Source organism: Patiria miniata, unplaced genomic scaffold, assembly GCF_015706575.1.
Source record: "Patiria miniata isolate m_02_andy unplaced genomic scaffold, ASM1570657v1 HiC_scaffold_22, whole genome shotgun sequence".
Lineage (NCBI taxonomy): Eukaryota > Metazoa > Echinodermata > Asteroidea > Valvatida > Asterinidae > Patiria > Patiria miniata.
In genome coordinates this window covers 14,076,054-14,090,823 of record NW_024037061.1, presented here as the reverse complement: position 1 = coordinate 14,090,823, position 14,770 = coordinate 14,076,054, and the positions used below count along the sequence as shown (strand labels likewise).

Sequence of the window (14,770 nt, the reverse complement as noted above, 5' to 3'; positions counted from 1 at the left end):
ATTGAGGAACACCGGGTAGACCCCGGTTTGATGTTGAGACACAATAGCTCACTGTCTTCATCAGCGGGTGTCACTATCACCATGTCATGTGTTTATCAGCATGTCGTGTACACAGAATAATATTTGCAGCAAGTCTTTTGTTTGATGCTTATTCCTCTGGTCTTTTTGCGTACAGGTGTACAAGTCAAGCATTCCGGTCGTTCAAGAGACGCCTCGCCCCGTACCAACACTTACAACACCACCCGGTCCAGCCCCCGAGGGGCTCCCAGTAGCCCCTGGAGTACCCCGCGGGACGTCAGCCCCAGCCCGCCGCAGAAAAGCCCCACGGCTGTGGCCACCGCGGTCAACTTCCCCTTTAATTATCATCCCCCGGCAGTGGCCAGATCCTGCGGGAACCATCATGACAAGAACCCTGCAAGGTAAAATTTGATAACTTCTCTTTTTAAACAGGTGTTTAATTACAATAATTGCCAATTTATTTTCTCAGCTTATCATTGTGAGCCATTTGGCAACAGAGTTACATTTTCAGATGTGATTTTTTGGAGAGGTGAACTGGTTTTGGTCAGACATTGTTCAAATTACATCTCTGAGTGTCCTATCATGACAATTTTTTGATTTTGTATTCGACGACCTAAATTATAGAAGCCATGAGCTGGAACCAGGCTTGCACTCGGGTAATACACACGCACTCCGCTCCTTCGACCAATAGTGTTAGCAACATGCACGCACATCTTGTCTTTAAGAACGCAGGTGGCATGTACGTGAACTTGGTTCCACCTCAAAAAAGGCTTCTAATTTTGCTCGCCGAATTAGTCTTTTGACATACAGAGGAAAAGATTAGATACGAAAACTGCTCCGACAAAACTGAGGGAGCACAATCAATATAGCGTGTGGTGTTCACTAACTGTCCAAAGTTAGCCAAGCACGTCCGAAGTTAGCCAAGCACTTCCAAAATATGGTAAATGGCCAGTAAAGTTTGGATGTCTGATCGTAATTTCATCCTCCACATATACAAGTGAAGCAAGCAGTGGTACCATCTTTGCACTTAGTCAGATCTTCACTTACGTTGATGTCTTTTTGTGTAGCTGTTAAGCACTTTGTGTTTTTTAAAACTGATTTGATGGATTATATTCCAAGAAGAGTATGAACTTAGTACCGATATGCCATTTATTTAGAGATTCTTGGGACCTTAAAATATGTAAATCATGTTTCCTTCTTAGTTGCATGGCTAGTATTTGTCATTTATTTGACAATTCCTCTGTGTACTTTATTCGTTTTTTAGCAGTCACTTGTGAGATTTTTTTAGTGCTTTGATTTTTAAGTGTTAGGTGAATTGCGTATCTGCATGCCGTTCCTGTGAGTATGTGTCTCTGCACTTTGTGACCTGTGGACCTGCCCCTCCTCCTTACCTCCCAATTTGATTGGCTGTGATGTGGTCATGTGATGTGGTCATGTTGCTATGTGAGCTCATTGTTTCGTCCCCCTTCACTTGAAGATGGCTTCATTTTTAAGGTAAGTTTGTTACCTTTATATTAGTTTGTTTTTGTTTTGTATGTTCGTTTGTTTTTACGTTTTTACTGTGGCTTTCTTTTATCACTTGTAGAAGTTGCTTACAAAAGTTAGTAAACCAGTAAGAAGACTGTGAGTAATTGTGCTTACTTGAGTTTTCTGCTCAAAAGAGTTACAATTACATCTAAACCCTGTGTAAGGACTATCGAACTTTCCGATTAATAAACCTTCAGACTATCGAGTGGACCCTAATCTAACATCACACAATATCCATTGCAAAATTCACGTTCAGTTGGAATGTGTTCAACTTGACGTTTTTGCATCCCGAATACTTGCTCCGACGTCACAAATTAACAATGCTTCTGCATTTACACCAAGTTTAAGCAGGCCCTAAAGCACCTGGTTTCAAATTGGATTCTGTTTGTGCTCGTTGTGCCTGGAGAAACAGCTAGGTCACATATTTTTAAATGATCCAAGTTGCGTGTTTTTTTTTTTTCTTGTGAAGATCGTAAGACGGGTACAGCTGTGTGTGGAGTTTTTATTTTGTATTTTTATTTAATAACAGTATGCAATTTGTTACCAGCACAGCTTTTTACAGTACTTGTGTATCATTAGATATCTCGCATGTGACTTTGACGGTTGAATTTTTATAAACGTTTAGCAAACATTTTAAGAACCGTTTAAACGTTGAAACGTTTAGCCATTCACAGAGGCTGACACATGCTCATTATAAGCAGACAAATTAAAAATCACAAACAACACAGAATTTTTGTGTGTACGCCACAGCCAGAAGGTTTTTATTCAAAAAATGTCGGGAATGTAAAGAACCAACCCTACGTCTCATTGGCCCATAGCCAGGCCTTGCCAAGTGTCACAGAACAAGAATTCTTATTGGTTGGTTGCCCCTCCAAGCCTTCTCAGCAATTGGTTAAAAATCGTGGCTGTTGATTGGCTCTTCTCCTGTTTACAGGATCTCACTTTTGTCACAAATTTGTCAATAGGGTTTCATGTACAAAGTTCTTCATAGGAAAGTACAGTATGAAATGTATTCACAGTGATCGAGATGTGTGTGCATGGAGTTAGCCTACATTTTGCACAACACATATAATATAACCAACAGGAGAAGATCAATGGAAATTTTGCTGCTTATAAATAATTTGATCATTTAGTGATAAAATTGATTATCTCTGCAGACCAGCGTGATTGACATGCCAAATCAATAATGGCAGTCATTGAAAAAGTAAAAGCTAAACTACATGTGCCCCGAATGTAATCAAGTCAAGTATTGAAGTGCTTCAAAGGCTTTGTAAATTAAATAGGTTGGAAAACATCGTTAATTATTTGTGCGATGTAGGTTTAACTCAAAGGAAGACTTCGTGAACGTAGGTTCCCTTTCTATAATTCAGGTTTCGTTTAAGTGTTTTTGGAAAATTTGTAAATGAATTTAGAATTGTTGTTCGTTTAAACGTGTAAACGTCACGTCCTTAATATTTCTCTTTTTTATTAATCTCTGAATGAGGATTTAATTGCTGTACTTAATCCGATTAATGGTGAGCGCAATGATAATCAGCTCTTTCAGTAGAAAATTATTTGACTCTAGTGAGGCAGAATTAACTTTCATTGATAATACATATACAATTGTACATACATGTACATGTACAATGGTCCCCATGCGTATTATCTCCCAAATTGAAGCTAAATTATTTCTCACAATAGTTTTTGAAACATGAGTTTCAGAATTAATTTGTTTCCGCCGGTTTCGTAGACTTATTTAGTTGATGCATGAGGACTTTCATGCTAGAATTTGTTTTCAGTCCTTGTCCATTTGGTAACACATGAAGACCAGCCAACGTACATGTATTAGATTCAGTTCCTGTGTCAAAAAGAAGGCTTTTGTTACATGGTCTGCATTTTCATCATCATACGGGTAGCTGTTATTGTTTGGTCCAGCTTTATCACCAAGTTTATGGATACATTTTCAAGGCAATTAAAAATTTGACCTGCATGTTGCTGGAGGACGCAATTTTGCAATACATGCATTGCAAATACACAAATCAGATCTCCTATACAGTATTTGCATTTTATTTTCGTTATTTCGGAGCTATTCGCGCTCTTTAACCTATATTTAGTCAATTTCAAACATGGGCAGGGACTAACTCTGGCATTATAGAATGGATGCCATTTGCAAGAAATAAGTCAATGGCTCACCGTCTCGAAAGTGATACAGTGTATCGGCGCACTTTTCAAAAAGTGTTACTGATAGGTGTTGTTCTGTGTGGAGGATACTAATTGGGATATTCGCTCGTACCCCCCGCCCTGCAAACAGGACGCTGGGATACTCTGATGAGCTTCACAGAATCTTGTGAAGGAAGTGGCCTATGACCCATGTATAAAGCATCTGGCTGCAGCTGTTCAAGACTGCAGTTAGACAATGTGCGCAAATACTATCCGAAAACTTCCCATAGAAATGCACACGTTCCATACTGGATGTGATTTCTGTTTCATTGCGGACCATGTGGACAAAATTTTGAGCGTCGCATAATGCAACCCGACCGTTCTTGATTCGAAACGGAGCCTAAGCAAGTGACGGGAATTGTAAATTTACAACACAGATAAGTTTTACAGAATTTCTTACATTATTACGCTTTTCAACGAAAAAAACCCACCAAATCTCTAAACTGGAATAAAAGAGTAATGAATCAGTCTTAACGGCCGTTTCAAACCTTGCAGAGTCATGACCGTGATGACGCGCAGGTCACAGGTCACACATAATCCAACCAATCAAAGCGTGAATTCATCAGAGTATCCCAGCGTCCTGTTTGCAGGGTGGGGGGGGGGGGGGGGGGGGAACCGAGGGAAATTGGGATATTTCTTGTTCCCCCTCTCCCTTCCTAGTCTGAGTATCACCCGTTATCCACGGGGCCAAATCCTGTATAACGTCGATTTCTCCAGACATACAAATTTATGCGAGCCGCGCGCCAGCCAATCAGAGTCGACTTTACTAAATCGTGACGTCATTTTATTCCCAAATCAGGTCTAAAACTGTGATTGGTCAATTCGAATGTAGTGTTTTGTAATACAACAACAGCCGGGCGCGCATTTTCGCGTAACATGATACAGAGCACCGTGACGGCACAGTTTTTTTTATCCATGTCTACAATGTATGACGCGTAACGGGTGAATGACGGAAGACCCAATATAGAAAGACCCGCTGATTGGTCAAAATCTAGGAGGTCAAGAGGCGAGGTCTTGCCTAATTAATCAGCAAATGTGTTTACGCGTAATAGACTACTCCCTTCCCACCCCCCCCAAAAAAAAAACCCCAAAAAACAAAAACAAAAAAAAATCAAAGAAACAAAACAAAACAGAACCTGTAAATTAATTTGTGGAATGGACTCCATCAGTCTATAAAATCACAGTCCTCAGTGGGCCGATTCAAAATCAGTTTCAAGAACCATCTTGTGTCCCGTTATTTAGCATAGTATGTATTCTCTTTCTCTGTTCCAGCAAGCTATTTTGCTCCCTATTTCCTCCTTGTGTTTATTTAGTCTCATTATGTAAATCTTTGACCCCTGCTACATGTATCTGCATGTCCGCCAGGCCGTCCTTGGTTACTGCTTGTGTTTCGTTTGTACTTGTCTATTGGTTTGTCTGTTTCTCTATAGATTCTGTATTTTTACAGTTTTGCATTGAGTATATACATTGTATGTAGGCATGCCTCTATACATGTAAGACTCAGCATTTTAAAATCATGCCTCGTTCCATCTTAACATAACTACTGTTCGTTTTCATGATGCTTTTACTTTGCTTTTGATGGAAATAATGTCATTGAAATTGAATTACATGCATGGTCACAAAATGCATTATTCAAAGTGTGTTCTAAAAATGTGTAAGAAGCACGAAGATGTAAAAAGGCAATTAATAGTTGTCATGCAAGTCTAAATGTGCCAAACAAGACAGGTGCACTTTGCCGTGAGGCATTCGATTAATTGATACGCGTTGCCTTCATTGTGTCAAGTTGCACTCGTCCTGAAAGCCATCGTGTCACTCCGACCAAGAAGCTTATTTGCACAGATGTCGCTATCTCATTCAGCAATGATTCACAGCCTCAAACTGCCCATGAAAAAATTGCTCCGAGCTAGTTGCAAGCTCTACCTGTAAAAAAGAAAAAGAAGAAGAACGGAAAAATGCCCCAGCGAGTAGAGGGGAATAATAGTCTGGGGTTGTTGATGTGCCCTTTGCAGGAGCTTTTTCTGATTAACTGCCGGCCCGGCGGTTGCCATGGCAACATTGTTATTCTTGACGAAAGTTATTTTTGATTGAATGCTAATGGCGTCACGACCGTAGGTAATGAGGGCCATTCTGTTTTGTTACAAAACCTATTTTGTCTCGTAAGGATGCTACACAATTCATATTGTTGATTTTGAAGTTTACAGGATGACTTCTGTTGTTTTAATTAGAGTAGTATTACTCTCAGGTGTGGCAAAAATGCCTAGACAAGGGTAAACATGTAAACCCCCCCCTATTTTTGCCTACCCCAAGGGTAAACATATCAGTTGCATAACCCACCCCATCCCCCCATCCCTCCCCATGACAGAACTGTTAAGAAAAAGAAACAGATTTAAAAATTTAGAAAGTTCAAGGAAATCAGCTGAAAAAAAGTGTTTCCTTTTTTTTTAAACCCCAAACATTCTAAGTAGTAAGGCTATAATTTTTGGATCAGAGCTTTTGATTGGTTAAAGAGTTTCACATGCAATAGAAGCTTTCCAGTGATTGGATCTTGTCACTGCATTGCAAATTGTCCTTAATACTCTGGTAATACTTTTAAGCAAGTTTTATGTGTTGTGTACTTTTCTGTGTGCAATCACACATAGGTCTTAAATATTGTTTCCTGTTATTAGCACAAATGTGTGCATTATTTGTTCAACTTTAACATGAAATCAAAAATTTTGATTGAATAATGAACCAGCACTTTACACAAACACTCCATACATGTACTTGGCTTGTCCAAGATTATGGCAAAACACATTGTAATACATGTACTACGTACAATGTAGTGATTGACTGAAGAAGTATCTGCTGCTATATATGTGTATTATTTATGAAACCAGACAGCCAACCTTAGCAAGCTCAGTGGTCTAGTGGTAAGACATCTGCACTTGTAAGCAGAAGGTCGTGGGTTCGAGTCCAACCCCAGTGGGCTAGTGAATTTTTTCCTCAACAATTAAGCCCTCAGACGGTACTGATGAAATTCCAATGTATGTCAGTGAACGCAAAACGCAATACTGAAACCATAAGATGTCTGTCAGAAATTCATGCATGAAAAAACAAAATGAAATTCAAGAGCATGACATTTTGATGATACGTTCCAAGCCATAGTCATGGTAACAGAGCTGTTCATTTGCAATGAAGTTAAATGGAAGTTGCCGTGTTGCTGGCTTTCAGTTGAGATTGCTGCAGTTAATGGTTTGCACCAAGAAGATGAGCCAATTGTGTACTTAGGTTTGCTCTTTAAATAAGTTCATCTGGATTGTTGGTAAAACATGAATTAGGAGGTTCGTTTTTTTTCCAATCCCAAAAATTGTAGATGTTACTCACGCATTATTTTTACGTTTCAGTCCTAAGCTAGAAGCTTCGTCGGACTGGCAATCTGTCCAATGCTCAACTGCCTTTTAAGTTTTATACCCTTTCTTTGTTGTCTATAGAGGGTGTTGTGACAGGTATGCTTTTGCCTGTCATTGTTTCCTTAAGCCACTTGAGGGCAATGTTCACCAAGAAAGGAATGAAATCTAAAGCATGATACTCAAAAAGTGCATTCATTAGAGAGGAAGTTTCATATTCACCTACATCATGTTATTACCGTAATGATTCAAGTGCCTGAACCCAGTTCACTTTATTTGGGAGCATTGCACAAACCAGGCACGTAAAGCGCAACGGAAAGACATGAAGTGTTTAATCTGCAAACACAGCAACACACTGTAACGGACCCCAGTGCAAATAATCAACACAGGCGGGACACGCATTCCCTATGAGCACAGGTCTGTTGTCATGGCAACCACTGGAGGCGACGTGACAAGGGAACAATAAGACGCGAGGGGGTTTAGCAGCGGCTGATGCAGTCAAGCATCCAGGCCACGGCCAGCCAGCTCCCAAGTCGTTCCGCCCTCAGACGTCTGGTTGCAAAAAGCTAATATTTTTCCACGATCGCCCTAGGCAACGTGACTTCCATGGCGCTGTTTGTCTGTTCCGTTGGCGAGAACGCACGGTGTCTTACATGCATATATATTCTCTACATTTACGCAATGTGTGGCATCTTGCCCAATAGGAAATCCTTGATTTAGGGTTTCCATGCCAACAGTTTTGGGATTTCATTACAGTCGCAGGATTTTGAGGACTCTTCTCTCTTGCTTTTGGCATACAGCCTGTAAGTATATTCCATCTCTGTATAGCTCTTTGCCATTAATATTTAATACAGGACAGATTTGCTAAATGCTGTGGTTAATACGTGTAGTGGGCCGTGTACAACAACACAATCCTCACTCTACGAAGTGGGATGGGGATTGTTTATTTAATAGAATTATTAATTTGTTGGTTCTCTCTTTATAAATGCAACCTTCCCAGATTTATTTATAAACCCACAGATTCGTGGCTTTTATAACGTTAGGCACGTCATCCAAGATGGGAAAATCACCACGCTGTATTATTACCATAATATACCACACTGTATAACCTGAAGCCTTTCTCTTGAGACTGAGTGAGATTTTCCCGAGGATAACACATGCCCCATAAGAAATAGATCCTGTCACAGATGGGTAAAGATTAAGAAATGGATAACAAAAAATAGTGACACGTATACTGTGATATCAATCAACCTAAGGGAGCTAAAAGCGCTTGAGGATATACATATATGTATGTGCCACTATCTGAGCTTAAAAGGCAATATTTAACAATTGTTGACTGCTGTGATGTGGGATATGACGTTTTTAACACCCAAGGGGTGCATTACACCCGAGGCCCCCCCCCCCCTTTTCTGCTTTAAAACTCGGGTGTGGAATGACAAAATGGAATGAAATTTGGCACACAGTTAAAGTATGTGAGAGACACATTTTTAAAAAAATTATTTAATTTACAAGTTAGTACACTGTTAACGCAGCAATTTGTACTATCCATGTGTTAATTGTATGTATTGGCAAATGTGATTTCCATGGTGCGCAGCATCCAATAATGTTGCGTAGCACGGTGACCCTCTGAACAATTTGCATAAATTTTGCATCAAAACACGTGCGAGACTTGAAGAATATAGAATGTCGTGCAAACTTACTGCGAGAATTGTGTGTTAGGCAAAACATTACTCAAAAAGTGTCTCCCATACCCCCCCCCTTCAAAACTTTTATTTAGCCTCCCCCAAAAAAAATTGCCAAAAAAAAGAGAAATGGCAGTAGCGAATGTTAGAAGGTGACGTCACATGCAAACGGTCTACCCCCTTCCCCCCTAAAAAAAAAGTCATGGGAAGGGGGCATTTGTACACTATTTGGTAATATAGTGCATGATTGTAGAATTTTATCAGCGCTCCCCATTGAAAATATGGTACGAGCCCCTCACCCCCCCCCCCCCCTTATTGATTTCGGAGGCATAAGTGTCCGAAGAAAAGTCAACCCGGTCTACATTTCAGCAGGCCTCCCTGCAAACATTTCTGGATCCACCCCTGCTAGCCCCCCTAAAAGATAGGTTCTAAAACCGCACTTTACACTCCAACTTGTCGTTTCCGTCTGCATTTCACCATCATTTTACCATGTGCTTGCATCTGTTTGTCCGTCAGGCTGTTCAAAGTTTGTTCAATTATCCCTATAGGAGATAACAAGTATAATTATGGTTTTGTCGGTGTTTCTGTATTTCTTTCTTTTAAATCTGGGCAATTCCACGGAATTGTAAATCTCAATGCCAAAAGTTAACAACAAAAATTCCACAAACTGAACATGTAAATCATATTTGAAGTTTATTATCTTTTTTTTTTATTGTAATATACTTTATTTCTAACAACATTCAACAGTCCAGCTGCTACTTTTAACTGAAAACTTATGGAGTACACACACAAAAATGTGTTTAAAATATTTATGTACAAATTTTCTTTTAACTTTTTTTTTCTGATCATGTATGAAATTGTATACACAGTTGTCCCAGCTGTACTCATCAAAATAGTGCTAAGACTGTGGGGCAATGATTGAAAGAAATTTTTCAGTCAACAATCAACTTAGCATTCAGTCAGCATGCACGCACACGTTGCATCCTGTCTTGCATGCATGTCAGATAATAGCTGTCTTCCCACCTGCAAACTAAGCAAACAACGCATGCATTTCAATTACCCAAATCATGGAGAAAGATAGAAATTGTAATTTTCTATAGGCACTAAGTCAACAATGAATTTGTGGGAGGGGGGAAGGTGTCGTCGGAACAAATGCCCAAAGCCATTTTCTTGATTAGATTTCTGTGAATGCGTTTTTCTCATCAAGGTTAGAGAAACAATTAACATTAGGTAGCATGGGTACATAATTATTTGTTGTGCATTTTTTTTTCTTTTTATTCAAAGTATCAGACTGCAGATGGTTCATACGTACAGTTTGCATAGTTAAATAGGCACAAACATGGCCATACATATTTGCACTTGTATGAGTTTGAATATTGCACAGATCAAATGAAAACATATTTGCAAGTTTAAACTGAAAAGTATTGGTTTCAATTGCTTGTTTTCTTAAATTCTCTATTGCTTGTTTTCTTAAATTCTCTATTACATTCGAGATTGAACATGATGTATGCAATTCATGTTGAGTCGAAAGCAGTGAAATTTAGTGAGCAATATAATGAAAGCTCACGTGCATTGACAATTGATGAGATCAAAGATTGTGACAAACCTTTATGCACTGATGGGATTGATATTGCACACTAACAAACCATCTGGACATCCATCATGATCAGATAACATGAATCAGTAACACTGAATTTCAAGGAAATAAATCAAATCAGCAGCTACGCGTATAGAGTGTTTATTCAATTCAAGCATTTGAGGGGGATCTGAACCCAAACCACTGGATTACAAGTGTCAGCTTTTCATGTCAGCTTTTCATAAAATATTCATTCGTCATTTAGAAATCGCATTGTCTGATAATACAGTGCGTCTGGGGACATGTCTGATGATGCAGTTTTCAATTACCAGTAATTGATTACTACGTACATTGTACATCTCATCATTGTGGGTGCACACGGAGACTACACGGGCCTCCTATATAATTGCAGCTGCAATTTACTAACATCAGTATGGAGTACTGTGTGTGCCTGAGTGTGCGTGTGGCGACCAGAGACAGAATCGGCCAATGCCAGCCCAGCGTGCTAGCTTTCCTCCCTCCTATATAGCTGTTTTACTCATGCTCGGATTGTACCAATATACGTGGCGGGGCAGGCCAGCTCAGCCATATAAATGGAAGATCTTGCCCCGGTCGGATTGATTGATTGGCCTGCACGTGTCTTTGTCGCTCTTCTTGGCTCCTAGATCCCGCATCAAACATCCTTATTTGATATTTTTTAGTTCACTTGCCTTTTATTTTTCTCATGTTCAGCGATGCGATAGTTATACGCGGTTATTTTCTCATGGTTGTATTTTTTCATTACTTTCTCCACGTGCGGCTAATCGGATAAATTGAAATTTAATCAGAAAGGCGGGAGCAGATGCTCTACAAACTGAAAGGGAAATTTGTTTACAGGCAAAGTTAATTGTTGAGTTTTTTTTTTTTCTCTGGAAAGTGGAGAAAAAAATCACTGGGAAAATGTGTGGTTGTATTTGGTCGTTAAGTGCATCTGGCACAAATTTCTGTGTGACTTGTCCATGCATGTAAATCAGTCTGTACTGTGGAATGTACGTACATTGAGATGATCTACCAACAACCACTTGCTAAAGGAGTCATTGGATACAACATTCATCAAGCAACTTCTGTCAAGCTATCCAATCTGGTTTGTTTCTACGTCCTAATCCTTGACAACCGCAAGGCACTGTGAGTGAAATGCATTTTGACAGCTTTCGAGTGCCCGTGATTAAAAAAGAAAGAAAAAAGAATCACGCTCTCTCCAACACAAACGTCAGAAGAGCAAAAGACAACAGTGCAACATTTTGCTGAGTGGGGAATACGCCTGTGAATGGAATGATCCGCCCTGCCCCCACTCAACAAGTCCATGGGAGTTGATGTGATTGGCTGCCGTGGGATGGTGGTGGGATGATAAACGTATAAACTCGTAAGTCTTGATCTGTGAGCACCAATTATAGCTACAGTGAGGAAACAAACCAGAAGTCCAGTGTGTGCTTGTTTGGGATGAGGAACTCATCAATTCATTCGGTGATGAGCTTGCTGCTAATTTACTCATTTTGATTCTCTGTGGACATATTGATGAAGACTTCTAGAGCAGCAGTGAAAATCCTGCATCTCGATAACCTAATGGTCATTATGAAGATGGAAGAAACTCTCACCATCACTGATCTCAGCAGATCAGTGTGATGTTGTTCGGACCCACGAGAGGGAAACATCTAGCCCACAGTCATCAGATGCCACCGGAGCGTGGATGCTGAAAGACGTATCGGCTCGGTGTGTGCAGAAAAAGAAACAGCTTGGTGATTTTGAAATCTCACAAATGCTGCCGCATTGACAGACAAACTGGATTGAGTGTGGCAGTGGAACGTTAGGTAGCACCATAAGTAAGATTCATGAGTAGCAAGTGCAAATGAAAAAATTCATTGCATTGTCTTTATAACAGTGATTTTCCCAGGCATATTTCTTAATGTTTTGGGATTGTGGATGGAGTAACGGCTTAGCCACTTTTGAAGCATTAAATCCTGCATCAGAAAAAGAAAAAGCTCAGTGATGCACAGCTAATGAAAACTGGCAATTTTCAACTCGCCTCGTGTCCCAGACGTACTGCATGGATAGAACATTAGTGACAGACTAGTCAAGGCATGCATTTGATTCCCAGATGGTTACGGTGCACGCCTGCCGGGCATGGCAACGATCTTCGCTTCCATGGCTGAAAAACTCAATCGGACAACCAACAACAAAAAACTTGTGGCTTAAAAAAAGACAAGGTCGAAAGTGCAGAGGATGCATGCATGTGCAACATAATGGCTCTCAGAGGCTTTTAAACCACAGCTGTCACTAGACACATTTTCAGTTCGTTGCTGTTGGAGCAACACGCACACGGGTCCAGTACTAGAGATGTTAATCTTCCCATGTATGCCGTAGTTGCGTAAAAGGAATCCCTGATATTTTTGTCCCGCCACCATGGCTGGGAAACAATTGGAGGGAGGGACTGCTGTGATCAGCTGGCAACAGCGCTCCATGGAGCTTGATTTGGAGGTCTCTAAGCAGAGGTATGTGTATGGCGTGTTGCTTTTCAGGTTGGCTAGTATTGCAAACAATTGTATCCATGAAACAAGCCTTGTAAACAGGCATGTAACTTTTCCTCGGATCCGCTGAATTCCTTGTTTTTTTTAACTTTTCGTGTATGCCGTTACAAATTAAAAACAATGTACAAATTGTTATGTGTTTTCAAACTGCCACGTTTTTTTTTCTAAATTCCCAGTTGCATACGTGATAAAGCATGGTCCCAATTTGATTTGATTGATTCTCCTATTTGTTTTTTTTTCATGCGTGTGGTGCTCACACTGGGCCAGATTTAGCCTGTTACCAGGTGATCCTATATGATAGCACTGCCCAGCTCACTTCACTAGCCTGCCAGTCAGTGAGGCAGTCAGGTACAAAGAGGAGTAAAGGCTTGCTCTCGCTGGGACCAGCCAAAGACGTCCTTACCTTTTTGTTTCTTTGCACTAATATTGGCTCTGAAAGAACGGAATAACAGTATTTATGAAGTATGTACATTTTACTCGACTTGACTTTATGCCCATCACAGGTTAAAGGTAGTCTGAATATCACCAGTTGTTTAACAGAGCCCTAGCTCTCTGTCTCCGGTCCAGCATCTGGTATATCGAAGCATACAAATGTATATCGACATGACGTCATTTCATTCCAAAATGTGGTCTAAGCTGTTGATTGGTCAATTACGAGCATTATTTAAAATATGATGTGATGACCATTTGAAACCACAGGATGTTCGCGCATCGCGTAATCATTACAGGCTGAGTGACGCAGCCTAATTTTACCCAATTCACAACGAAAAAGCATAATACATGTCTTGTCTAGGTTTTATTTATAGATGTCTATGACAACGGGTAAGACCAGATATACATGTAGAAGGCGCACACTGAATGGTCAGAATCTCGAGGTCAAGACGTAGTCTTGTTTTGCATAATTTATCACCGAATCGGCTTGCTTATCATAGACCCTTGTTGTGCTAGGGGATAGTTTATAGACTAGGGTAAAGGTACATATCTGTATAGAGTAATTAGTGTGACAGGGGATAGTGTGACACTCCCTCCCAAATAATAGTTTGACGCGTGCACCTTAAGGTTTTCAAAATTATGTCTAGAGATGGGAGAAAGGAAAGAAAATTGAAACGATTACACCTTCAGATGCTACTTTTTGTAAATATGATTTTCAGTACCCCACAATTGAAAAATCAAAGACAGTTTAAGATGAGCTAGAAAAATTTCCAGCTTCATTACTGTCTGTTTTTGTCCATCAGCAGTTATAGTGATGAAGTGATGAGGAAACACTTCTCTTTCTCCCCCCCCCCCTTCCAATCCCCCTCCCCCCCCCCCCCCTTGACGGCACAATGCAAATTGTTTTAGTGACGCCTCTAAGTATGAATAAACAGTAAATCGACTGTAAATCCGCTATGAAACCATGGTGATGGCGCCTGCGTATCCTTGTAAAGATTTCCCTCAGAGATTGTGTACCGTAACTAGCACAGGGATCTTGAAAGAAAAACTTAACGACCCTCCGAAGCACCATAAATAGATAATGAAATCAATAATGTAATGGCCATGCAACTGCTCGGAACCCGCACTTAGCGCGTGCAGCTCAAGGTTTTCAGGAATTGGGGCATACGGCAAGTCATAAGCTGTGATTATAGGCACAAAGCCTACAGGTTTGCGTGTGTGGTTTTTAGGGTGGATTTGGCTGTTTTTGCAGTATTTGTGGTTGGGAGGGGGATAAATAAAATTGCATCAATCACAAATTGACATTAAAGTTGGGTACCCCAAATTTTCAGGTTGTATGTAACGAAAAATCAATTATTTTTTTTCTCCCATTTTGGGCATCTGCAA

The 14,770-nt window shown here is 40.2% G+C and overlaps 1 protein-coding gene across 1 annotated transcript in view; it reads left to right on the top strand.

The window, feature by feature from the left end:
* LOC119730104 overlaps nucleotides 1-14,770 on the top strand; it is a 91,558-nt gene that overhangs the window by 43,045 nt on the left and 33,743 nt on the right. Inside the window, exon 11 of the mRNA XM_038202887.1 lies at nucleotides 176-419. Coding sequence (XP_038058815.1) covers nucleotides 176-419 — 244 coding nt within the window. The remainder of the gene's footprint in view (nucleotides 1-175; nucleotides 420-14,770) is intronic.